At 50.1% G+C, this 27,795-nt stretch overlaps 1 protein-coding gene across 1 annotated transcript in view; it reads right to left on the bottom strand.

Moving 5' to 3' along the window:
* Pdia5 (protein disulfide isomerase family A member 5) overlaps nucleotides 1–27,047 on the bottom strand; it is a 94,521-nt gene extending 67,474 nt beyond the window's left edge. The window contains exons 1-3 of the mRNA XM_052740438.1: nucleotides 26,924–27,047; nucleotides 3,059–3,185; nucleotides 653–740 (exon numbers count right to left, since the gene is read on the bottom strand). Of these exons, the coding sequence (XP_052596398.1) occupies nucleotides 653–740; nucleotides 3,059–3,185; nucleotides 26,924–26,959 (251 nt within the window). The 5' untranslated portion in view covers nucleotides 26,960–27,047. The remainder of the gene's footprint in view (nucleotides 1–652; nucleotides 741–3,058; nucleotides 3,186–26,923) is intronic.
* Nucleotides 27,048–27,795: the final 748 nt, after the last annotated feature.

Raw genomic sequence — 27,795 nt, forward strand, 5'->3', positions numbered from 1 at the left:
GGCATGAATCTAGAGGCATGAGACTGGACACATGCATCCATGCACACACCTCAATACATGACTCTCCCATGCTATTATTATTCTCTCTCCCCTCTGCAGCTTACAAATCAGCGTGTACCAACACTCCACTCCACTTCCATCAGTCAGTTAGGACTCACATAGAATAGGGAGAGGGTTACTCAGACGTTGGGCCCACAAACTCACTTAACCCGCACAGGCCTGAGCCAGCCTCAGGCCCAGGTAGTCTAGTCTGGTGGCCAGCGGACTACACTGTGCTGTAGGAGTGAGAAGGGCCTGGGTTGGAGGTAAAGCTCATGGTTCACGTCTGTTGCTGCAGACCCATTCAAATGGGTGGCCCTGAAAAATCACCTGTGCCTGGAATCAAGGCTCCCCTCTTCCATAGGGAAGACTTCCTCTGCTCTACCACCCTCTGAGAAGATAAATAAAGTAATATACAAGGACATAAGAGAAAGCTCCAGGAAAATGAGAAGGAGGGGAGCAGAGGATGGGAAGACAGAGGCAGGGAGCCAAACCTTCCCTCTGTAAGGCAGACGTGACCCCATGTCACCTCAAGGACCTCTCCATCATACTCTCTCTTCTGCCCCAGCCACCAGAGCCCCCAGCCACTGTGACCTGGGTCCCCAGTACATACCCACAGTCCACCCAGCAGATGGTGCCTTGTCCTTTCACTGCCTGGGCCACAGTGGACAGTAGCTTGAGATAACTTTCGGCTGCCACCTCTGTAAAAGAATGAAAGATTGAATATTTATGTCCCAGGGCTCCGGACCATGGGCAGGGTGGGTCTGGGTGTCAATTCCCGGGTATCTGAACAGAACTTCTGGGTAACTACTGTTGGACAGCACGGTCCTGTGGACAAACTTCTGGATCAGGATTTCAACTCTGCCAGTCTCTAACGGTCTACTGCAGGGTGTTTACGGCTGGTGTTTGCTAGCTGCACCTGGCAGACTCTTAGTTACCAGCTCCTTATGATCCAATGAATGTGAGTTCCTCAAAGGGCCCATTGGGCAGATCCTGGTGAAGAGCAATCTGCTGCCTTCTCCTGCCCTAAACGCCATGATAAACCCAAAGCCAAGCAGAAATGATATCTGAATTATGTGCCTCTGAGGAGCTCCTCTTCCAGGATGGGAAGGGGAGCTGTTTGTGAACACAAAGCGTGCTGAAGTCTTTCACAGATGTGAACAATAAGCATCGCTTAAGAAACATGCTCAGAGTCGTTCAGAGGAGGCATTCCCAGGAAACCCTGCCAGGGCAGCAGGAGGCAGCAAACCACTGAAGCAGGGAAGCCATTGTTCCACTGTGCATACCACTGGGGCTGGGAGAGGGTATAGATAGAGGGGAACAATATACAGTACCCCACATGAGAGGAAAGCTGCTTGGAAGGATGGGAGGAGGGAAAGAAATCCAGTTTCTAAGCGCTCAGGAAAGCCACTGGAGGCCAGAGTCTGGAGCAGTAAGCATCAGCAAGATGCAGGAGGTGAAGTCATTGCCCAGACCCTGCCCCCAGCACGCTGAGGCAGCACAGGGGCTGTACTTCCGATGAACTGAACAAAGGTAGAGCCAGGTAAGGGGCAAAGCAATGGTTAAGTCCTGCCTCCATGGCGGATCTCACCGACCCCAACTTTCTACTCTCCAACTCCGTAAGACTTCTGTCTCAGACCCACGCTGGCTCTGAAGCCCCAACACTGCAGAGTTAACCCACTTTGTCCCATCCTCCCATCTGAAGAGGTGAGATGCAGAGATGACGGATGGGACCAGCTCGGCCACCAGGAGTGGCTGGCCTCAACGGTCATGTCCTCCTATCCCTGATGGCCTCATTTATAAACGGGTGGTGGTAGTAATCAATTAACCAGCACTCGGGAGGCAGACACAGGTGGATCTGTGTGAGCTGGAGGCCAGCCTGGTGTAACAGCCAGAGCTGCTACACAGAAAACCGTGCCTTGAAAAATCAAAAATAAAAATAAAAATAAATGGGATACCGTCTGACAGTCTGCACTGTCTCCCCTGGGGCAAAGGAGTAAATGAGACAGCCTCGTAAACGGTCCCAGTCACAAGGCCTGTCCCAGAGAAGAACCAGCCTGGACCCAGGAGTTTACAAGGGGGTTACCCCTAACCCAAACCTCAAGAGAAACAGAGTTTCCCTTGGCCTCAGTTTCCCTACTCACAGAAAAGCAGGCTCACACACTGGGCTCCCAACAGGAAACTCCGTGAGAGTGCATCCAGACCCTCAGAAGCAGCAAGTGGCGGGAGCAGCCATATGCCGTGAGTGCTCAGAGGGCACAGCCTTCGAGAGGGACACCCGGCCAAATCATCCATCAGCCCGGAGTGCCAATGAGTGGAGAGGATGAGCTGCCAAGGGGATCTGTGCCCGGAACTGTCTCGGCCACTAGCTGCTGCTTCTCCAGGACACAGAAAACTTGGCATCCTCAGGAGCAGCAAAACCACTTAACGCTGCTGGAACCACACTGACAGCCAGCCACTTGCCCTTCCCCAAAGTCACTGCCAAGAGCCAAGCAAACTGTCCATTGTACCCTTACCAGCCCAAGGTCAGAGGAGGGGTGGGTGGGTGGCTGCTCCCGGCCACAGAGGTTTCTGGGCCTGAACTTAGGCATCCGCTTCAAACTCAGTCTCCAATCTCACCTCACAGCAGGACACCGGGGGTCAGACAAGGCCAGGACTGCCACCTCAGGTAAATGTCCACAGGCCTGGGACCAGTTCAGCTGGCAACAGGCCAGCCTGGGAGTTAATCTGTAGCTCCCATGAAGGAGCTGGCAGGGCTGGGACTGGGACTGGCGGGGAGCCAGGGTGTCCATCCAGGACTCACATGTTCTTCTCTGTTGGCCTAGGTAGGGGTTCCAGAGCCTTTTTCTCACAGGATCCTCATAAGAAGGAACTAGAATGACCCCTAGGCTGCAACAGTAGCATAGTACCCTATGTAGCCTCCAAAGAAAGCTAAGAATACTAATGCCCCTCTGGTCCTCTCCCTCCCCATCCCACCTCACCCTGATAGATGACCCCAAGGTCTGGAGGGGCCACTCACCAGATTTTGAGTAAAGCACCAGCACATTATTGCGAGTCCTGAGAAGTTTCTTCAAGTCCTTAGGGTCGGAGATTCTCTCAATGAGTGAAGAGACCTTTGTGGAGGACAGCCAAGCTGGCAGGGCCACCTAGAGACCAAAGAGCCAAGACCCATGAGTCCAGCTTCTGGCCTGCTCATGGTACCCATAGATGATCCACCCCAAACACATGTTCTTGCTGGAGGACGAAGCCAAGCAACCCCTCCCAGAGCATCACACCTACCACTTTACCTCCAGAGATCCCTCTCGGCCCTCTGCAGGTCCCTCCTCACCTGTGCCCTCCATGTACTCTGGTGAGACTGTTTGGAACACATACATACACAATATACCGTCACCCATCAACAAGAACTCTCTGAGAGACTGATGTTTGCATGTAAGGGCACACATGACAGTCTGAAAACTCCATCCCACCTAGAAGCACTGATACTCAGAGCCCCAGAGAAGCATCCTCTCTCACATCCAGGATGGAATGGACGGGTGCGAGGCAAAGCTTTTCTCACTCAGCCAAACAATCGCAGAGACCTGGCCAATAGAAACAAGCCAAGTATCCCTAAGCTCCTGGGAACGTGAGGAGCCAGGTGCCTCTGCGGGCATGATAAAGAGTGGACTAAAAGCAGAGTAGAGTGTGGTGGGAGAAACAGAGAAAAGAGGAGTCGCAAAACAGATCCCCCAGGCCAGCAAGTGATTACTTCCTGAATAATGCTGACAAAAGGAGAGCCTATGACCTGCAGTTCACCCATGACAGACCAGAGGCAGAAGGCTGCTCACTGCACAGACAGGAGAGCACTGCCTTCAGAGGTCGCAGAAGTGCATCACTGTATACCCAGTCACGCTACCTGTCAATCAGGGAAGAGTTATTCACACCAGCTGAAGATATCTCAGATGTGCGAAGTGTACCACCAACACACTCTTTCTCAGAAAGTCATGGGAACCCATGCTCTTCCAAGACAAAAAATAAAAATAAATGAAGAATGAATGTCACAGAACCAAGGAAACAAAGGACCCAGCACCCGAGAGGCAAGAGGAGTTTCCATGTGGATGGTGAGGAGTGGGCCCAGGACCCTGTCAGCAGGTGTGGTGGTTTGAATAGGAATGGCCCCCAGGGGCTTATATGTTTAAATGCTTGGTCATTAGGGAATGGCACTACTTGACAGGGAATAGGAGCTGTGGTCTTGTTGGAGTGGGTGTGGCCTTGCTGGAGGAAGTGTGTCACTGGGGGCGAGCTTTGAGGTGTCAGAAGCCCAAGCCAGACCCAGTGAATCACTCTCTTCCTGCTGCCTGCCTATCCAGATGTAGAACTCTCAGCTCCTTCTCCAGCACCATGTCTGCCTGCGTGCCGCCATGCTTCCCGCCATGACAATAATGGACTAAAACTTTTGAACTGTAAGCCAGCCCCAATTAAATATGTTCCTTTATAAGAGTTGCCATGGCCATGGTGTCTCTTCACAGCAACAGAACACTAAGATAGCATGCTTCAAAGCATGCTTCAAAGGACAGAGGTCATAGAGCAAAGCCATAGACAGAGGCAACTGGAGACCATGTGCTAGCCCCTTCCACACTGAGAGCAGTTTGAATATCTTCCAGAAACATGCAAACAAGTAATCTAAATTTCTGATGTCACGGCATCTCCTCTTTGTAACCCAATGTCTTGGGCTGTGTCTATGTTTTGCCCCTCAAAAGCTAAGGTGCCCGGCAACAGCATTCACCCTTTCGGAGGCTCAGCGATCACTTGTGCCATGGGGATGATAATGCCTCCCTGGGGGGACTGCTCTGGCAGATGGGATAACTTCTCGGAGATGCTTTACAAATTGCAAACCACTCTAAGAGCATCCGTTAGCGTTAACACCCACTGCCAGCTCAACAGAGGGAAGAGAGAAAGGCACCCATACCCTAGTGATTTTCAATGGAACCTGCCACCGGAATCGGGGTTCCTTCTCCCCAGAGTAAAACTTCCCAGGAGTCAGGGATTTTCTTGCCCTGCCAGAGCTGCTCACCACGCCTGAGGACCCACTGCTTTGTGCAGACCATCTTCAAAGCTCAGGAGAACACTCCTTCAGGGTTGTGTCATCCCACGGCTCCAAGGGGGCTTATGCACTGAACACTGCAACCCCATGGCTCAGTGAGCACAGCAACAAGGGAGCCAACAACCTGACGGTGTGTTGGAGAAACACCATGACTTGCTGTTCTGCTTCCCACCCTCAGAACAGTCAGGAAATAACTGCCCCGGACAGGGACCCTCACCCCCAGATCAACCACCCTGGGCCGGCAGCGCCTGGCAGGCAGTGGAAGTGCTACTGGCCCCCGGGGCACAGCACCCATCGCTGACACCATAGGAATCTGAACCTCCCACAAACCCTGGCTTCCTTTATATTAATCCGGACAGTCCCTGAGGTCATCCAACCAAGGGCCACCTGATACTAAACATGCCACCTTCCAGCCACCCACTAAAGCCTCTGGCCCAATGTTTACTGACACAGTAGAGAGTTGAGCTTCTCCGGAAGTACCCTGAACAAACTGACTTTGCCCAAAATCCATCATACAAGAAGAAGCTAGGGCTGGCACTGGGCCTCCGTTACAGGAGGCTACATAGAAGTCTCTGTGGAGGGTCTCTCTTTCCCAGTCTCATTGGACCCTCACCCCTACTTAAGATTAAGAGCTCTGGAGGGCAGGATGCCCTAACTGCCCTAGGGAGTGCTTAACAAACAGGACAAATCACACATAGCCTACAGACACCACCCCTCAGGAAGCATGTCATAAAGTGAGTCCTTGGTGGCTTTAAGAGGTCCAGAAAGGGCCATGAAATCCAGGGAGACCCCAGCACAATGAGCATCCCTAATGGGGCTGATAAGGATGGCAGTTGGTTCCCTGCAGGCCTAGAACTTGACAGTGGTCATCAGGGGTGTGTCAGGATGGACAACAGACTCATCTTCCCAGAACCTCAGGATTGGCAGCAGGAGTATCGGGACCAGCTGGGTGACCGACCAGGTAAGAGAAAAGGGTCTGTACAGCTACTTCCAATGGCCATTTAGGAAGTGAGGATGGAAGAAAAGAAAAGTCTGAACTGCATGTTCCAAGGATGGAACTGCAGCCAAACACCAGAGATGGAGAGGCAGCTTTTTTTCTTGGACCAAAGAAGATGGCAGTGGCTAGGATTTCCGGGACTACAGCCAACAGACATGTGAAAAAGCACCCATGAACAACACACGTCCTCCTCGAGGATGGGCTGTGAGGCAACTGAAGTCTCCATGATCTGGAGCCAGAGAAGGGACAAGGAAGAGCCCGGCCCAGGAAGAAGGGGAGAGTTCTAAGAGCAGCCCTGGGGTGAGATAGACAAGCAGGCCAAGCTGTGTGGGCAAAGGCTGGGGAAGGTCAAAGGCTGCTGGGGCCACGTGCGAGCATCATGACGGGGAAGGCTGCAAACCAGGGTGCCAAGCAATTATACCCCACGCGGGAGCAGGGTAACAAATGATTCAGCACACAGGTAGGGTTGGTTAGAGGGTCCCCACAGAAGACAGGGAACCTTCGGGTGTCTGCGAGCACAGAAGACTGGGGCTTTGCCAAGAGGCAGGATTTGAAGGGCTGGCAGAGAGAGGAAACCAATCAGAATGGCCAGACCAGAGAGTGTGGCCATAGCTAAGACTGCTAAGGAGAAAGGGATGAAAGGCCTGTGTGAGCCCCAAGACCTCACCTTCATAAGCACCCACAGAGGCAGCCAGGAGGAAAGCCCTCTCCCTACCTCGTAAAGCCCCTCCCCCTTTCCTCCAGCCACTGAACATTCCATTTTCTCCTCGGCTCCCTCCATTAACATTTTCAACAGGCTCCTTCCTTTCCTTGACAGGAAGCTACAGAGAGCCTGGATCACCTTGCCGGGCCACCAGCGGACTAGTCACAACCCACGAACCTGCCCAACAACAGTAACTACAGCCACAAGAGCCGTATTAATGGTCCGCAGGTTATCTGCTCCTCTGCTGTGCCCCAGGGAGAAAAAGGCGGCATTGGAGTGCTCCCAAAGCCAGCTGCTTCCCAGCCAGCCCTGATATAGCTCCTGTGCTTGGCAGGCCTTCACACACTGGCAGTCAAGCATTCTCGAATAAGAGGGGAGAAAAGGTGCCCTTTGCTCACAACTCACTGTGACCAGCTCCATGCACTGTGGCTGCCCTACTCCTCCTGGGCTGAGACCCCATAAGTACTTCCCTGGTACAACCTGGTAAGGATCAGTGTTTCCCTTTTCTACTACAGAGGAGCCCCCCACCACCACCACCACCCCACCACTTCAATGCCAGATTCTGATTGTACCAGGAAAGTATCACCCCACCCCACCGGAGAATCACCCTCCCCCAGTCATCACCCTTCCACCACCCTATCCCCTTCACCAGAGGGCAAGGCTTTCTTCAGGGTCCTGTGAAACCTCATCCCAGCGTAGCTGGGTGAGGTTCAGGAGACCAAATTCCTTCCTCATCTGCTGTGTCTCTGAGCGGCTCTCCCATCTACATGGCTGCTTATCTCCCACCCCACAGTTCATCCGTTCCTGGGCTTTGCCCTTCATCTCCCTCCCTTGGCCACCTTTAGACACCCTGGGGAGAGCAGTGACTCTGGGGTCAGACAGACATGGCATGAATCCAGCTGCCACCACTTACAAGCCCCCAGGCTTGCTCCTAGACCGCCGAGTGTCATCTCTCGACCCAGGAGGAGAGAGGATAATATCCGTGCTCACCTGGTGCCTTGGCTCATGATTAAATGAGGGAGGAGGAGGACATGAACCTAATGCAATACTTGGCAGACGGAAGCACATAACAACTGCTAATTACCTCTGAGTACTATTAGTGAGCAAGGACAACAGCAACCGGGGACCACCTCTTCCTCCGGAGGCCTCGCCTGCAATCAGCCAGAGCCACAGGTCCAGGCAGGAAAGCATGCACACGTACGCACGTTCAGCCCCAGAAAACCTGGTGTCTTTTGCCATCTGCACAATGACCTACTGTAGAGGTCACACAGCACATTTAGAGCCCTGCCAGGTTGGTGTGTGTGGTGACTAGTTTACCGCCAGGGTAAACCCAGCAGGTAGGCACTTGTGTCCTTCTCCCGATGAGGAAAGAGGACCAGCAGTTAGGTGACCAAGGGCCAGGGCTTCAACTTGTTCATGACACCTGCCCAGAGTGGGTCTACACCTTTCACCTTTCGGGATCCTGGCCTAACCAGCCACAGAGAAAAGGAGCCACTTCCTAGCAAGAGAACGAATGGCCAGGAAGGCTGAGCAGGAGTTTGCACTGATAACTCTGCTTTCTTCAAGTCCGGGGGATCACGGGACTGACCAGGGCTCCCGGGACCAAGGGTACAGACCTTTTATCTGAGGCGGTAACCCTTGATTTGTTCCCAGCAGGGCCTGTGTGCTAGGTGCCAAAGCTCCCTTCCCACTCCCCACCTGCCCACAGCACACCAAAAACCCCTTTCTCTCCACTGAGTCATCCATTCTACACACCTAGAAAATAACCAGGGACAATGGTCCTTGTCACATTATACCCTCCACCTAAAAAAAATAAAATAAAAGAAGAAAGAAAAGAAAAAAAGAGATGCTCTCTCCGGGGCATGTGCCCGCACCCTCCCCATTCCCTGTAACTGGCAGCTGCTGTCATTACAGATTCACAATCCTCTGCAAGTCCCAGAGCCAGGGACAGTCAATTATGTAAAAGCAGCTTGCAGAAGGAGGAAGACTTGGGGACCGAAGTTTAACATTTAAGAGGAGGGGTGGAGGTGGGGTACAAGTCTTTTTCCTCTGTCACCTGAGTAAAGATTCTCTTCTTGTGTTGGGAGCCGTGAAGAAACCAGCTTAATTTAGTTTAACCCACATTTTGCTCAAAATAGCTTTGAAATGTCAGAATCTGGAAGTCTAGACACTGAAGAAACTCGTGGTAAAGGGACTGAAGGGTAAAAACACAAAGGGTCTAAACCGGATGTCGGAGGAACAGGCTGGCCTCGAACTCAGAGCCCAGATCTGGGAGCGGCAGCGGAGTCACAGAGTTGGTACTGACTTCGTCAGCTACCGGCTGAGTGACCATGAGTAAGTAGGTCACCTCTCCTCAAAGTCTGCTTCCCTCTCTGCAAACGGAAGGGGTAAAGCTCTTTCCGAAGTTCTTCCCAATGGTAGCATTAGATACGCCTAATCTTGCGACTACCCAGGAGGCAAGATTGCCTTCTAAAGAAGCAGCTGGTTTCCTTGTACTGTGGCCACCGCAATGAAAGCCTGGCCTCGAAGACTCCCCTGCACCAAATGTGACCATTTGGTTAAATCCCAGACCATGGGATGTAAGTGTAAGTATTATGTGGTAACGATTAAGGACAGTCCTTAGCAGATATCTAACAGGAGTCGTTTGTTTGTTTTGAGACAATGTCTCCCTACATAGGCCAGGCTCAGGCCAGGCTCGAACTCATGCACCATTATGCCCGGCTCGAAATGAGTCTTCTTAAATGCCCTCTTCCTCCCTGCCAGCTGCAGTTATAGATGGCTGGAACTCAAGCAGCCTGCTGAAATGAGAAGGTTCCCTCATAAAACAGGGGGCTTCCCTCTCCGGACTTGAACATGAGTGGAGTAAACGGTCTTCCTGAAGCACTATCCATCTAGACTTTCTAGAACACACACAAATAGGTCTGAGCACCCTATTAAACAGCAGCTTCAACAAGAAAATACTAACAGTTGCTCTCGAAAGCACCTGAAATACCAAATCTTGCATCCCACTTCAGATGGAGAGGGACTGTGGAGGGCTCTGCATGCCTGTGCCTTTCCTGACCATTGGCACTTTCACTGGGCATTTCTGGTCAGGTCAGCTCCCTACACATGTAACCACCAGCTGGGACCTCTCTGGTTCCCCTCTGGCCCTTTCCTCTTAAGGGGGCCAGCTCATCCCTTAGAAGGGTCCGGAACAAGATGGATGAGACAGAAGACGACTGTGGGACCTCACCACATGAACACCCTCTGGCCTGCCTGTGTCTCCCTGAACAATGCTAATCATGGGAAGTTTAAGCTCCCCCCTCCCCAGGCCAGCTACAGCCATGACATGCTGAAGACTACCATCTTCTCTAGAGACCCTAGGTTAAATACCCTAAGTCCTTACGTGAGATCTCAACACCCCTTATCCTGAAGGGTCTTCCTGAGACATGTGACGTCAGAGCTCAGCTTGCTGCTGAACACTGTGCTGCCTGAGAAAATTAATGCACTCTCTGGCACTGTGATTTATTTTTAGAAATAAGTACCCTTGCTTTCATAACTCAGAATACAGGATATTAATCACACAACTCTTTGCTGGTGGGCCACGGTTGAAAAAGAGAGAAGAAGGCTGGGGCACCATTAGCCCAGCCTTAAAATATGGAGCCCAACTGTCAGAGTGCTGGCAGGAACCTAACACATCCAATTTTTCTGGCAAGCTGCTTGGCATGAGGTAGCGGGTCTCTTGGAAGTGCTTGTGCCCTTTGACTCGGTGAATCCACTTCTGAGGAGCTGTCCTGAGGGGATGAGCGAGCTTTCTGGCACAGATATGACTCACACAACCCCAACATGGACAAGAGTCAAATCTGTGCAAACAACCCAAACACTCCACAGCAGGGGGATGGCTGCACACAGTGGCACAGAGGAATGATGGGACAACGCGAAAACATGTGCCTAGAGGTTAAGTTAAAACAGAAAAAGAAATAAAAGAAACACTCATGGCATGGCCGCAGCTCTAAGCAAACAAAGTGACATTCAGAAAAGACTGGCAGAGAATGAAATGCATCTAAGGCTGCCCTTGGAGAGCTGCACGCTTCTTTCTCTATTTTTTAAGTCGACATAATAAGAACGTTTGACGTCCATTTTTTTTGTATTTTATTTATTTTATGTGTATGAGTGCTCCGTATGTCTGTATGCCTGCATGCCAGAAGAGAGCATCAGATCCCATTGCAGATGGTTGTGAGCCACCATGTGGGTGCTGGGAATTGAACCCAGGCCCTCTGGAAGAGCAGCCAGTGCTCTTAACCACTGAGCCATCTCTCCAGCCTTGATTTCAATTTTTAAAGAAAAAAAAATTACCACCATTTGACTACATTATGGAACGATCTCTTAAAGAGTCTCGCAGTGAAGAAATTCAACTGTACTGTGGCAAAACATGAAAGTTCCTAAGTAAGGGGCTGTTAACATCACCAGTAATGGTGCAAAGTAAGACAATGGCCTCCTGCTGTGATACACTGAATGGAAACATCAAAATTCAAACTGTAACTTGAGTATGCTGGCTCACATCTGTAATCCCACCATGTGGGAGACTGAGGCAGGAGGATTGAGAGTTAGAAGCCAGCCTGGGCAACAGAGCAGGATCCTGTCAAAACAAAAATAAATAAACAGGGTCAGCGAGATGCCTCAGTGGGTGAAGGAGCTTGCTGCCAAGCCTGATGATCTAAGTTCAATATTCAGTACCCACATGGTAGAAGAAGAATATGGGGCCCAGGTGGTGGTGGCACATGCCTTTAATCCCAGCACTCGGGAGGCAGAGCCAGGAGGATCTATGTGAGTTCGAGGCCAGTCTGGTCTACAGAGCGAGATCCAGGACAGGCACCAAAACTACACAGAGAAACCCTGTCTCGAAAAAACAAAACAAAACAAAACAAAAAAAAAAGGAAGAAGAGAATGGACTCCCATGAGTTATCCTCTAACCCCAACATGCACGCACGCGCACACACACACCCCCATTAATAAATGTAATTTTAAAAGTTATTTTAAAACTTAAAAACAAATGAAAAAACAAAAGAATCTCAAGCTGTACAAAACGTTTCAAAAAATGTCAAGGTCACAAGAGACAAGTGAGGAGTCACCCCAGGGCAGAGAGCCAAAGGACATTGGGCACACTGGTTTGAGCCTGGGCCCCAATGCAGAGTTGGCCCTATGAATCTGTGGTTGACACACCTGCAGATTCCATCAACTTCAGATCGAAAGTACTCCTAAGAATTAGCCTGGACTGACTCACAGCCCCAACAACACTGTGCTGATGTTCACACAGCATTTACACTGTACCGGCATCACAAGCAAGCCAGAGATGACTCGGAGTGCACAGAAGGATTACACATGTATAAAACACCGTACTAGTCTTAGTGATCTTGGCACTCGTGGATTTTCATATCGGCAGGGTTCCTGGACCCATTCCCCAGGGGCCACTAAAGGCCATCCGTTCTCCTTTCCTGATTTTGATCATTGCATTGTGTTAGGTAAGATAATATTCCCGTGTTTTAGGAAATACAGTCATGCATTGCTTAATGACAGGAATTAGTTAATTCTGGGAAACGCAGCTCAATAGGACTGAAACACTGCTGTGTCACGTGACTGCTCTGAAGCATTTGAGGAGCAAAGAACATCATACGTGCTCATTATACATGCAGAGGAAGATGTGATCAAATGTATTCATGGCTCCTGAATAAAGGGTGTATGAGAACCTTTTATATTCATTTTTCATGCACCTCTTCTGTAAGGCTGGCACTATTTCCACTTGAGAGACAGAAAAACAAAAAAATACTTGCTGGGGGTAGGGGGACAGCACTAAGGAGATCACTCAGTGGTAAAACACTTGTGCCAAGCACAAAGACAGGAGTTCAGATCCCCAGCTCCCATGTAAACAGATGTGGGGCTGTCTGTAACCCCAGCACTCCGGAGGAGAGATTTGATCCCAGGAGTAAGATGGCTAGACAGACAAGCCAAACCAGTGAGCTCTGGGTTCAGGTGAGAGACCCTGCCTCAATATACAAGATTGACTGAGAAAGACACTCAACACATACCACCTCTGGCTGCCACGCACATGCTTTCACACCCACATCCACATGTGAGTGTACACATTCTAACACACAACACACACACATGCAAACAAACACACTCCCGCACACACCAACCAAACAGAAACAACACATACTGGCTGGGGCTGGGAATGCAGCTCAAGGGTAAAGAACTTACCTAACATGTGGCCCCTGGGTTTTATCCACAGCACTGCAAAAAATGAGCACACACACACACACACCAAAACAAAACAAAACAAAACAAAAAAAAAAAAAAAACACCAAAAACCTGCCCAGTAAAAGAAAGAAAAAATAGAGATGGCTATAAGAGAGGGCTCAGATGCCACCATCACTTCCCACAGGCCTTCCGACCCCGCCTGCTCTGCTATGGCACACCAGCACTTTTCCATGTACACACAGTGCCCACCTGTCCTTCCTGCCCTTGCACTACTGGCTGCTCCTCGACGTCAGAGGCCACGAGTTTTCTGTTTTGTTTCGTTTGTGGGGAAGCTGATTGGTTTTGTTTTTAGTTTGGGGGAGTTTGGGGTTTTTGGGGGTTTTTTGTTTTTTTGTTTTTTTTTTTTTTTGCTTTGTTTTTTGTTTGTTTTTTCCTTTACAGGAACTGGTATACAGAATTTGAAGGAAAACAGGACTGGGGATGTGGCTCTGTAGAGCACTTGCCTAGCATGCACAAGGTCCTGGGTTCAATCCATAGACACCATGAAAAGAAAAACTGAAAAATATCCTGCATGTAACACACGCCTAGCAAATTCTTATAACATGGATGAGGGGCTAGCCTGTGCTACATAGACCTCATTTTGGATTTTCTGATTCCAGATGTTCAGCCTTGCAAAATAACCCTAATTTTTAAATATAAGTAACTTATGCTCTTTCAAAGGATGCATCCTAAGCATCTACCACCAACCACATGGTAGAGCACTGTTCTTAAACCAGCAAGGAAGGCTGAACCACAGAGTAAGTTTCTGATGTCATTGTTTACCCAGTAGGCTTTGAAATACAATTAAAGTGCCCTGAGTCCCTGAATTGGGGGTGGGGGGGAGACAAGCACATGCCTCTAGCTGCAGGGGGTGGGGGAGCTAGGTGTGTATATTAAGAAGCAGACTGCTGAGGGAGAAGGGCTGGAGAGATGGCTTAGTGGTTAAGAGCCCTTGCTGCCCTAGCAGAGAACCAAGGTTCGATGCTCAGCATTCACAGAGTGGCCCATAACCATCTTCAACTCCAGTTCCAGGGAGTCCAACGTCTCTCCTGACCTCCACGTGGGCCTTTAGGAGGTACTCAGCACTAAAGCTGCAACACTTGCTCAGGGTTACAGAGCAAGTAAGTGACCTCTGACTCAGACCCAAGTCTGAAGGACCCTCACACCCAGAGTGGAACAAAGGGACCCACAAGCTGTCCTTGTCCTGTAAACACAAAGCTAGCTATAATCTTAAACAGGCTGAACATCTGGTATCAGAAAATCCAAAATGAGGTCTATGTAGCACAGGCTTGCAGTGACCCTCTTTGGTCAGTCTCCCAAGCACTGGGATTACAAATTTGTGCCGCCATGCTTGGGTCCAAACACAAGACTTCCAGAGTATCAACATGGTAAGTGGACAATCGCACATCCAACTACACCTAATGTGTCCCAATGCAAATGCAGGTACGCTAAAAGAATATTTCATAAAATTACCTTCAGGCTACACATACAAGATGCATTTGAAAGGGAAATGATCTTCAGACATGGAACTCATCACCAAGATCTCATTATGTATACAAAAAGATTTAAAATAAACAACCTTGAAATCCAAAATACTTCTGATCCCATCATTTCGGCTAAGAATCCTCAGTGTGTGTTTTGCTTCCTTGGAGAAATCACTCCTCATACTAAGGACTGCACAAGCCAGCTTCTCCCTGTATTCTGCACAGCACAAATGTGGCTGTCAACCAGGGACAAGTCAGGGGCAGGACAATTGATCCAGGAGCCTATAAAAACAGGTTTGCTTATCCTGAAATTGGAACTGCAGCGCATTTAACCAAGACGTAAGTCCCTGAGGCTTTTAATGTTTTGGAAAACCTCTTCTAGGGCCAAGAGGGCTTTGGGTGACTGCCAGCCCGGTGTGCCAGGCCTGCTAACGAGGATGAACTGGTAGAAACACTGAATTAGAGAGGTGGAGGGGGGAGGCAGGGAGAGAAGGGCAGGGGAGGAGGAGGTGAATTCCCACTCTGGAAACCCAATCAAGCCTCAAAGCTTCCCTAATTGATAAGAAAAAAAAAGCAACAACTCAAGTGCTCCTGACCTGCAGTACCCAGCCATGCTTTCATACGCACGACCACATTCTGTTCCCCAACCCACGTCTCCAGCCTTCCGGTCTCCACTCAGAAGCAGTCATAAAATCAATCTAGCGGGTGACACCTGCATCTTTTTCAAATGACATGAAACAGAAACATCAGGACGCCTGATAGGTAGCGAGACTAAGCGTTCAGAGAAACAGTTACATCTGCCACTTGTGTTGAACACAGGGTGGGAGACTGACAGAGCACTCTCCGTCTAGCATGTGTGAGGCCCCGGGTTCAATCCCCAGTACCTCCACCAGGACCCCAAAAAGATGTGTACGTGTTCTGGCTATAAGCCACTGCTGTGAGGAGCGGAACCACCAATCTCACACACACACACACACACACACACACACACACACACACACACACACACACACACACTTTAGGGGCATGAAAACTGAGGTTCAAAGCAATTAAAAGACTCGCCTCAGGCCAAGCCTAAGAGGGCACATGCAGAGCCTGCCCAGCGTGTGAACAAAGATCCTGTATTCTTCTCCACACCTGGCCGTGGGAACACTGCCACAGACATCTCTGGCGCTCTCCCCCACTCCCTAAGAAAAAGAGCCATGGGGCGGGCAAGTTCTCTTTCCCCCTCCAGCCACTGAGGGTGACGGACTGAAAAGAGCCGTGACAGCCTGATCCATCTTCCTCCGTGAACCTGCATGCCTGCAATTCCCTGGAAGCCCTTCACAGAATACCGAAAACTTCATGTGCCTGGGCCAAGTGACACGGCAGGGCACCGGCGATACAGTGGCAGAATGGCATGCCGCCCCAGTCAGTGGAGAGCAGTAACCCTGCCTGCCAAATGACTGTCTGCCACACAAATTAACGCTCCCTGCTATAGTTTGGGTTTGGAATGTTCCCCAAGGGCCCAAGAGTACAAAGCTTAGCTCCCGACTGCAGTATATTATTGCAAAGCCAGAGAATCCTAGGACTCGGGCTCCTTCCTGCCTCTGCTCCACACTCGCCATAAGGTATACAGGCCTTTCCCACAGGCTGTCCCTGTAACAGATGGTACCGCCACAAGCCCAAGCCATGGGGCCCAGAGATCACGGACTCAAACCTAGGGAACCCAGAGCCAAAATAAGCCTTTCCTCCTCCTAAGTGAATTATCTTGGACATTTCGTCACAGCCATGAGAAACCGACTAAAACACCACAAGTTTTCGGAGCTATATCCCACTCCTTCCCCTTTTCTGAGATGTCTCACCGAACCGCCCTGGCTATCCTGGAACTCCCTATGTAGACCAGGCTGACCTCATACACACACAGAGATCTGCCTGCCTCTTCCCAGGGCCTCCTGAGAGCTAGGGTTAAAGGCATGTGCTACCATGCACAGCAGTATCCGAACTGTTAAGTACATGCTTCCTGTAAATACAGATTTCTGGGCCTTACTCTACAGGTCTGAACGGCCCTGAAATAGGTTTTTACGCACATATTCTTTCTATGTATATAAGCTAGCTCAGGTTTATTGACCAAACCTTTGCTGGGGAAATCAACACACTCTCGTAAAGTGGATTTTAGCTACAGCCTGACTGGAGAGGCTGCCACTGATGCATCTTTTAAAACCACTCTCTCAGGACCCCCATGTCACTCCCATCCCCATTCATGGTCAGAACTTTCTATCGCTTCCCTGACCAGTCCTCATCCCTCTGAAATCTGGCCCCTGCCCCTGAGATGGCTCAACAATGTCCCTACCCCATCAACCCTGCGGCTGTCAGGTTCTCGCAGCCTCTGAGGCCTCTGTGACCCTCCGGTCTCCCCTCTAAATCGCCCGTCCTCTCCCTCTATTTATAGACACTGAGGCTTCTCTGGGCTCACTCAGTCCCCTCCTTTGCCCACCCCACACTTTCCACAGGCGATCTCTCTGTAGAAGAGCACTCCTAAACTAATGTCTCCAGCCTAGGCCTCCATTCCGGGCAACGCACTCACTTCCTGCTGTCCTGGTTTGCCTTCTGTTCCTGTGATTAAAAACACTCTGACCAAATACAACTTGGGGAAGAAAGGGTTTATACTTCATCTTACACTTTCAGTTCACAGTTCCTCATTGAGAGAAGTCTGGGCAGGAACTCAAGCAGGGCAGGAGCTTGAAAGCAGAAACCAGAAGAATACTTGCTCACTGGCTAGCGCCCAGACTCACATTCGGTTACCTTTCTTATACAGTCCAGACCCATCTGCCTAGGGATGGTAGTGCCCACAAGGGGCTGGGCCCTCCTCAATCAATCAGCAACCAAGCAGATGCCCCTCTCCCCCCACATGCCCACAGGCCGGTCTGATGAAGGCAATTCTTCCAACGAGGTTCCCTCTTCCCAGATGTGTCAAGTTGACAACTGAGATTAGTGATCACATCTGCTCACTCAGCAGTTCTTACTGTGGGTTCAAGGATCAGTTAATTGTTAAAAAAAGGTGACCTAATTCCCATATAAACCAATATTGAGCATATTTCAAAGTTTTACAATAAAGATGCATTAACATAACAACGCTAGGTCAAACGAGGATATAAGGAGGGAAGCTCAAAAAAAAATGTTAGAAAGTAAGATACCGGCCGGGCGGTGGTGGCGCACGCCTTTAATCCCAGCACTCGGGAGGCAGAGCCAGGCGGATCTCTGTGAGTTCGAGGCCAGCCTGGTCTACAGAGCGAGATCCAGGAAAAGGCGCAAAGCTACACAGAGAAACCCTGTCTCGAAAAACCAAAAAAAAAAAAAAAAGAAAGTAAGATACCTAGGACCAAATTAGATACCAGGAACAATTGGGTTTCTCTTCCAGTTCACACAGATCATTTGTAGCCTCCCCCAGTCCTGATTGTGGGCCCTGAAGACTAAGCCGAGCTCTCTCCCCAGGGCAGCAGATAGCCTTCAGACGGACTTCATACAAAGCGCTATGCTATGACACCAAAAGTTCACAGACTGAGGGCTGGAGAGATGGCTCAGTGGTGAAGAGCACTGGCTGCTCTTTCAGAGGACCTGGGTTCAATTCCCAGCACCCACATGGCAGCTCACACCTGTCTGCAACTCCAGTTCCAGGGGATCCAATGCCTCTTCTGGCTTTGCACATGGTGCTCAGATATGTGCAGGCAAAACACCCACACTTACTACAATGAAAATAAGTAAGTCTAAAAAAGAAAAAAAAAATTAAAGTTTACAAATTCTCTTTTACTTCCAAATCTTGGCTAATTTTTCTCTGCATCTGTACCTATGAATTTGACCTTGTTTGGTGCAGAGGATCGAACCCAGGGCTTCGTTTATGCATTCAACCTCTGTGTAAGCCCTCTACCACTGAGCTACATTACATCTCTAGTATTTGGGAGCAGTGTTTCACTATGTGGCACAGGCTGGCCTGCAACTCATGAACCTCCTGCCTCCACCTCCCACATGTTATCATATACAGTGAGCACCACACCAGGCAGGCGAGTCTGTGACCCTGAGTGGAAAAAAGGTCTAGCCTCATTTCCGCTAACATCGGCGAACTTGTAAATGCACTAATGCTCTCTAAAGCTTAGGAATGGAGGTGGCACATGCCAGCAGTGACTGCAGTCACGGACTCCACCAACGGAAATCACCTTTTCTTTCTTGGAGCAGATAGGCTCCAATGCTGTTTATCACAGGACCACCGCTCTAAATAACAGAAATTCTCAAACCTGCCCTCCAGATCTTACGTAACTCACCAACCCAGCAAATCCACTACCAACAAGTTATGGCCATCTTACTCAACATGTGTTGTATTTCTAACTGCTTTCCTTTATAAATCCACACACGTTGAGACCTTTACAAACACTATTTTGAGACGGGGGCCCTTGGCCCGGGGAAGCCCTTCCTCAACTCCCTGCATCAGGTGGGGGATGGTAAGGCATCCTCTTGTCACTGTGCTTTCTCTCCCTGCAGCTCATCTCTGAGTGACGTCACTGATATTTGACTTGGCCACTGGAGGAAAGGTGACACTGGTCTGATTTATCAGTACAGACCAAATGTCTCAGCACAGGACTCAGCTCATAAAAGTTTTCAAGGAAATAGCTATTCTAGGAAGAAGAAGGAGAAGGAGAAGGAGAAGGAGGAGGAGGAGGAGGAGGAGGAGGAGGAGGAGGAGGAGGAGGAGGAGGAGGAGGAGAAGGAGAAGGAGAAGGAGAAGGAGAAGGAGAAGGAGAAGGAGAAGGAGAAGGAGAAGGAGAAGGAGAAGGAGAAGAAGAAGAAGAAGAAGAAGAAGAAGAAGAAGAAGAAGAAGAAGAAGAAGAAGAAGAAGAAGAAGAAGAAGAAGAAGCAGCGACTGTCAAAGGACCAAACTCCTGTCACACCCTTAGGACGCTGGCACTGGTCCAGTTCCTCAATGGGCACATAGAATATTCTGCCCAGGATGCAGCAAGATGAGGCCCTTTGATGAAAGGAAAGAAAACCCCTAGGGACCCTTGCCTACCTGACCTAACAATGGAGGTTACCCCTGGGCTAGGATTCTGGGTCACCTGTACATTTGAAGCCCAGCTTATCACTCTCCACCTGGACCCTGTGAGCACTGCCAACCAGGACTGAAGGACCCTCTGACAAACAGGATGCCGGAGGGCTAGTGGAATGGCGGCACTCTTTGGAGGAGAGGGAACTCCACCCCTGCTCCAGAAAGCTGTAATGAGCTGAAAACTGCACATACAGCCGGGGCCTCAGTGTGACTCCGAGGAATAAAAAAGATGTAAAAAGGCTATTCTAACCTCATGCCATCTGAGTGTCGTTAGCCCCCCGGTGCACAATGCCAAAGCTAATGGCCAGCAAGAAGTGCTGGAAGACTGGCATGTGGCAGAGGGTGGCCAAAGGGGATGCAAACCGGAGCTACTTGGAGAGGAGGAAGCCAGCTGGTACCTAGCCAATGGCTCCTCCCATGCTATGGCCATCAGGAAGCTACGGGGCAAGTGACACCGCCACTCCAGAAAAACAAGGCCAGCTCGGCTGCTTAAACACTCAGGGCAGCCAATGTGCCTTCACCTTCTGAGCCACATACCCTCTGTTCTTTTTTGTTTGTTTGCTTTTTCGAGACAGGGTTTCTCTGCATAGTTTTGGTGTCTGTCCTGGATCTCGCTCTGTAGACCAGGCTGGCCTCGAACTCACAGAGATCTGCCTGGCTCTGCCTCCCAAGTGCTGGGATTAAAGACGTGTGCCCCGCTCGGCTCCATACCCTCCATTCTTATGAAAGGGCACTGCTCCCCACCTCAATCCATAGACTAATCCCTCTCTGGGGCCACAGTATTTAACCAGCTAAACTCACCATTATTAGCATAGGACTTAACACCACACTGAAGAGGGTCACATGGATCAGCCGGGTCAACCCTAAGTCCCTCTACAAGCATAAGATTTGTCACAACTCCAGTCACTATAACAAACAGTGAGAGACTTAGGAGCATGCTGCAAGACAGGACCAGCAGAAGGGACAGAGCAGTCCACCACAGGGGAGCAACAACAAGGAATCGGGGGGGTGGGGGGAGGTGGGGGGGAAGTGGGGGTGTAAAAACGTTAGGGCTCCTTCTGTCCCCAACTGGGTCCAAAATATAGCAGCAGCAAGAGGTTAGGGCAATACACAGCGTAAAAGAACTTATGTTCTTCTTCCAGCTGTTTCTAACCTGGCCACTTGGTTTCAAAACCAAGCACACGGAACAGCGCCACAGAACAAAACCACAAAGCTGGGGTGAAACAGTCTAGGGATTAATGTGGTCTGCTCGGTGTGTCTCTGCCCCAAGAGAGGATAAACTTTCAGAAGGAAGGAGGAGAAACACAGACTTAACCCCTCAGCCTCTTGGTATGCACCAACCAATCCCCGGGTGTCTCCACATAAAGAGGGGGAGGTCAAGGCGTGGCACCTGTATCACATGGTCTCTGGCTCACACCAGCTAGTCTGGCCCACCAATGCATATGACCTACTACTCTCTACCAACGTCCTATGCCTCGTATTCAGCAGCTCGCTGTGATGCTAAGGCTCCTGCGGCTGCCAAGCCCAGTGCTGCCCGCCCGCTTCTTGCATTGTTTCCGCCCAGCAAAATGGATACTCTTGCCACCATTTACAAACAAGTGAAGCAGGGCCCAAGGCCATGCAGCTACAGAGTATCAGCCGGCTGAAAGTCGGCTTTCTTTCTGACACATCACACTTGACTCTAACACATAACAAGGAGGGAAGCAAGAAGAAAGTGTTCTGGGCAAAGCAACTCAGCCTTTCCCCTCAATGCACTGTCCCACGGTGTTATTAAAAGGACCACCGGTGGTGGCGCACGCCTTTAATCCCAGCACTCAGGAGGCAGAGGCAGGCAGATCTCTGTGAGTTCGAGGCCAGCCTGGTCTCCAAAGCGAGTTCCAGGAAAGGCGCAAAGCTACACAGAGAAACCCTGTCTTGAAAAACCCAAAAAAAAAAAGGACCACTTTCATCTCTCTCAGGCCTACAAAATCCAGTCTCAGGACTTGGCAGACATTTCCACTTTGCCATTCTTATTCCCCACCACCAGACTCTAGGTTCCGCTTCCCACCAGCTGGCCCTCTCTTCTCTTGCTCACATCTCAGTCTTGGAGGCTTCCTTCCCTGTTGGCAGCCTTCGCTCTATCCACCAAATGCTCCTCCATCACCCACATGCCCAGGCCTGGGCTAAGTGCCTACCACACAACAACCAGGCAAGGACAGCAACAGTCACAGAGTCTGAGCTCCACCCTCCCTGTGAGACCAACTCTTTCCTGGGGCCATCTCTGGTCACTTAGCACCCATCACCTGCCCTTGGCCTAAATCCCCAGCTGTCAGCACTTGGCATCCACGTAGAACTCAGCCATAGCTCCACCTATGTATCCCACACATCTGTTTGAAGACTTCTTTGGTAATGTGTTTATTTCTGTGGGAAAAGTGCACTCTAAGCTCCAAGCAGCATTATCAATGGCAATTAGGTCCCCAGGCCAGCCCACAAAGGCCTATTAAATATATAATGGTGCCAGAGAAAAAGAGAACCTGCCTGACTGTATCCTAAAAGCTCTGCAGGCGAGGCCACGGGGCAAACATGCCTTCTGAGCCTGCACCCACCGTCCCCTGGGCTAGGAGCTTTCCAGCCGCCACAGGGACAAATGCACCGGAAGCAAGCTGGAGAAGGGGAATGGGAGGAACACAATTCATAATTCAGCAGGCCTGGCTCTCCTCTCGGTTCTGCTGAAGGCTGAGGGGGGTGAGGTGTAGTTCATGGGTAGAGTGCTCGTCTAGTGTGCGTGGGGCTCAAGGTTCAATTCCCAGCACCGCAACGTAAAGACCACTTCTCAGATGTCACCAGCTCATGGACTGTTTTTTAAATGTATTTGTAAATATAATATGTATTGTCTATTTTTATATAAATGTCTTCAAGAATGGGCTTTTGGGGCCGGGCGGTGGTGGCGCACGCCTTTAATCCCAGCACTCGGGAGGCAGAGCCAGGCAGATCTCTGTGAGTTCAAGGCCAGCCTGGGCTACCAAGTGAGTTCCAGGAAAGGCGCAAAGCTACACAGAGAAACCCTGTCTCAAAAATACCAAAAAAAAAAAAAAAAAAGAATGGGCTTTTTGATGTGAAATCTCAATATACTACCATTAGGTTTGGTTTCCAAAGACACTAAACATCCTATCCAAAATATAGACAACTACGTGTGTGTGTGTGTGTGTGTGTGTGTGTGTGTGTGTGTGTGTGTGTGTTGCTGGGGAGTGAACCCAGAGCCTCCCACATTCTAAGCAAGTACTCTGCCACTGAGCCACAGCCAAAGCCCTAGGCAAGTTTTATTTATTTATTTAAGTATTTAAACTTTTCGAGACAGGGTTTCTCTGTGCAGCCTTGGCTGTCCTGGAACTGACTGTGTAGACCAGGATGATCTCAAACTTAAGAGATCTACCTGCCTCTGCCTCAGGAGCACTCGAATCAAAGGCATGTACCACCACCGCCCAGCTTCTAGGCTAGTTTTTAAACTGAAAATATTGGGATTCATTAAAAAAAAAAAAAAAATCCATTCACTGTTATTATTTTTGCAATCTGTTTGTACATGACTGAAAATTCTGCCACAGCCAAGCAGAGTCCTTGGCCTGGCATTTGAGAGTCATTGAACTTGGAGACAGTCACTGAGCTCTGACAGGACAGTACTCTATCCTGTGATTGCCCACTATATAATAAAGCACGTGTGTGCGGCCCTAGGGGAAGGTTGGGCTGGGCAGGAAGCTCCAGCTGCACAGGAGGAAAGCGGCCTCTTATGTCAAGTGGTCCTGGCCTCTCTAGTCTGGGAGCTTCTGTGGCTAACTTGTCCCAGGTGCCACCGGGGACTTTTCTAGAAGACTAAAAAAGGCTGCCAAGAAAGCCTTTAAATTTTTTTAAACTTTTCTGATGATAAACATATATACCTACATATCTCAAAATATAAAAAAATAATAATCAAAGAAGTAAACAAAAGCCACCCACCATGTCACCTTCGAGAACAATCAGTATTTCAACATTCTAGCAGTTCTTCGTACACAACTTCATCCTCTCTGAAGTCTAGTTCTGCATCTTGACTTTTATAACTGAGCATTTTTCCTCTTTAGATGGTCTTCATCCACAACTTAGCATATCTGGACAATAAGCATTAATTGTATTAAGCGTATTCCTTACAACCATGGCAATGGACCAAATGTTTGGTGTACCCTAAAATTCATATGTTGAAATCCTAACACCATCCACACTGTGATGGGAATGAAGAGTTGGGGCCTTAGGAAGGAATCTGCATGAATAGGACCCATGCAAGGTGGTGGTGGCACACACCTTTAATCCCAGCACTCATTCGGGAGGCAGAGGCAGGTGGATCTCTGTGAGTTCAAGGCCAGCCTGGGCTACAGAGTGAGTTCCAGGAAAGGCACCAAAGCTACACTGAGAAACCCTGTCTCAAAAAACCAAAAAAAAAAAAAAAAAAATAGGGGGGGGGGGTTGGCCAGAAAGCGCTCAGGTCCTCTCTGTTACACAGGATGCAAGAAATCGGCAGTCAGCAGCCTGGAAGAGAATCTGCCCTAGGACCTGACTGAGCTAGGGCCCTGACATCAGTCATCCAGCATCTGAAACAGTGATAAATCTGTCATTATCAGGACCCAGTCTACGGTGTATTTATTATAGATGCCCAAACTAACAAAGAAACATAACTTTCCAAAGTCTGAAAGAGGCCAGAAGGTATTACACCACACTGCTACTATTGAGTAATTAAATTACTTCCATATTTTGCTTTTATAAAAGATGTAGTACATGTCTAGCCCTGTACACAAATCTCTGTAAACCCCTTCCCATCATAGTTTCCTTTATTAGGGGTGGCTCCGAAACCTCCAGTGGGTGCCCGAAACTGCAGATTGTACAGAACACAAAGACTTTTTCTCTCACACACCCATATCTGTGATCAAGTTTAATTTGTAAATTAGGCAGAGATTTAAAATAACTAATAATAATGAAATACAGAAGTTATTACTATACTGTCATAAAAAGTGAATGTGGTCTCTCAAAATATGATTTGGTACAATGCTCACTTTTTTTTTAAGACATGATGCCTTGGCCTGAAATTCTGAGGATGACCTTGACTTCCTGATCCAACTGCCTGGCTTTGCACCACACCCAGTTTATGTGATGCTGGGGTCAAACCCAGGGCTTGGCATATAGAAAGCAAGTGCTCTGCCCTCTGAGCTCTGTCTTTAGACCCCACCTTCTTCTCACTGACCACAGATAACTTAAAACTGGACAGTGAGACCATAGATACGGGGGATACTGATTTTCTTTTTTTTTTTTTTTTACAGTATTAAGAATTGAATCTAGCACATGCTAGGCAAGCACTCTGTCATTAAGCTATAGCCCTCACCCTACCTTTTTTCCCATTGGAGACAAGGTCTGCCCAGGCTGCCCTTAAACTTACTGTGTATCCCAAACAGAACTTTCGATCTTCCTGCCTCAAACCTCCTGGATTCCAAGCCTGTGCCATCAGACTCAGTAAGTACTTTTTCATATCCCTTGAGCCACACCCAGTGGCCTTCAGTCAATCCAGAGTGAACAAAGAACCCGAAGTGCTCCCAGGGACCTTGGAGGCCTTTATCAGATCCACACGGCTGACCAGCAGTCACTTATCGCTGCTGGATTCCAGGCTCACATCCCTCCACCTCACACCTGCCAAGCCAACTCTAGGCTTTGGGGAAAGAGACATAAAATGCCTGTTTAGGACTCTCGGCTGCCAGTGCTTTGGGCAAACCTCAATGCTCTTTCATGTTGCCCGTTGGGTACCTGCAGACCTCCGCCTCGGAAGTAGTATACTACACATTATTCCTGGACTCTGCTCCGCCCACTTCAGGAATGCCACAGGGACTCTCCCTCAAAGATAATGTATGGCTCTCCCGAGGCAGGCTACCAGCAGTAAGGGCACAAGCTCTTCCTGCTCTTGTCTTTCATTATTTGCTCACAGGATTGACTGCTGCTCAGCCAAAGGCGACACCTGACAAGCAGGCACAAAGTGTAGTTTGCTCCCCACCCCAAAATTCAACCCGGTGGCAAAAACAATGTGGTTGATAAATGTTTACAGAGCGAAAGTTCAGACTCCTGAGCCCTTGTTTTTACTGGAGGGAGGGAAAAGGGAAGAAAGCAGAACCCTCCTCCCTCAGAGTTCAAGGACTGACATCCTGATGGGAGTCAGACCTGCTGGCTCCAGGAAACTGACAGCAAACATCAAGGCCACCACCACCACCAGCCTTACAGGGTCTCTCCTAGAGGGAGGACACAGAGGGAACAGGGAGCTTCCTTTGCCACCTACTTCCACACAAGAGAAAACTCGAGGCCACTCCTTACTGGTGACCCCCAAAGGACAGGGCACTGGGAAATAAAAGTGTTTAAAGCCACTCACCCCTCTCTCCCCCCCCCCCCCCACCTGCCCAGCATCCTCGCCACACCCAAAGGGAAAACAGTAGAGTGGCAGGAGCAGGAAGTCTTCCGCTCTGATGGTAGTGGTAGTGGTAGTAACGAGGATGGACCCAACACGAGGAAGACAAGAAGTTATGAGAGAGATGTGGAAGAAGGCACAACATCCCGCCACACAGCCACAGCCACACCTCAGCCCCAGGGGCACACCCATCCCCACTTCTCCGGGGAATGCCCCGGAAAGTCTCCCATCCCCACACCGTATGCACCCCGGTCCACCCCTCCTCCACTCCTGTATCACTCCAGGATCATTTTGCAGTCTGCGGAGCTTGTCCCTCCGACTCCTCAGCGGACCCATCTGACAACCTCGTTAGCGGGTATCTCTACGGTGCCCATCTCGTGGAAGAAACGCAGACACGTTTAAAGATTCGCGGCGCCACACCGCTCGAAAGTGGCCCGGGCTGGAGCCGGCGTCACATGGGTGTGGGAGCAGAACTCCTGGAGGTGGCGACCCCACCCAGCCCGCTACTCGCCCTTTCTCCCCGGGTCCAACCCACGAGCAAGGTATCCTGCTGCGCAGGTGGAAGGCAGCTTCCACCCGGCACTCACACAGGTGCAGGCGCCGCCCGGGAGGGTCCTGCCTTGGCTGAGGGCGCCCCAGACCTGTGCCCCCGCAAAGTTGTGCTGCACCGCGAACCCTGAGCAAGGGATCACCCGGCCCGGCCCGGGCGGGGCGCAGAGGACCAGGACCCCGCTGCCACCCGGCGCGCACGCCCCCGGCCACCCCGGACCGCGCGCGCCCACGGCCACGCGGAGCGCACGTGTCGCCGGCCCGGTGCCTCACCCCGATCGCCAGTAGCAGCCCCCACGCCCGCGCCATCCCCGCCGCCTCCTGCCGTCTGCGCCCGGCTCCCGCGCACGCCCGCCAGCTCCACCGCGGCCAACAGCAACCGCCACTTCGCAGCCGCTCCCCGCCTCCGAGTTCCCGGTGCCACGTCTGCCAAAGCATGCGCACCAGGCTAGGAGAGGCGGCCCGGAGAGGTGCCTGCCGGGAGTCGTAGTTCACGAGCCGCTGAGGGGGACTCCTCTGCATTGGACTTTGCTCTGGGGACACAGAGCAGCAGCTGTGGGGAAGTGGGGCGGGGAATCCGGGGAGTAGGGCCAGTGGTTCACTTGGAGACTTTGCTCTGCGCGCGGAGCTTCAGAACCAACAACTCACTCTGCCCCTAAAGTTAGTTTACCCACTCTGAGGACTAGGAGGCAACCCGGAGAATTCCAGTCATTTGACTGTAGATACTAATTGTAAAGTCTAGCGTGGCCTCTGGAGAATAGGAAAAGCCCTTTGCTTCTCAGGCTCCGATCTTCCTCTTTTTTTCCTTGGCAAAATTTTATCGAGAGGTCTGGAAACAATTTAGAGATCCCTAAAAAGTTAAGCATAGATTACCATATGATTCACTTACTATTCCTTAAATAAAATAAAAGGGTACTCAAACAGTACTTGCACACACCAATGTTCCTAACAGCGCTGTTTACATTAGCCAAAAGGTAGAAACAACCCAAATAACCTCAATGGACAAATGGAGAAAATGTGATATACACCCACACAAAGGAATACTATTCAGCCAATAAAAAGAAGGAAGTGCCACCATGTGAACAAATACCAAAATATGATGCTGATTTTTAAAAAGACAGATACAAAAGGTCTCACACTGTATG

Source organism: Peromyscus californicus, unplaced genomic scaffold (assembly GCF_007827085.1).
Source record: "Peromyscus californicus insignis strain IS unplaced genomic scaffold, ASM782708v3 Scaffold_16__1_contigs__length_79575227, whole genome shotgun sequence".
NCBI lineage: Eukaryota > Metazoa > Chordata > Mammalia > Rodentia > Cricetidae > Peromyscus > Peromyscus californicus.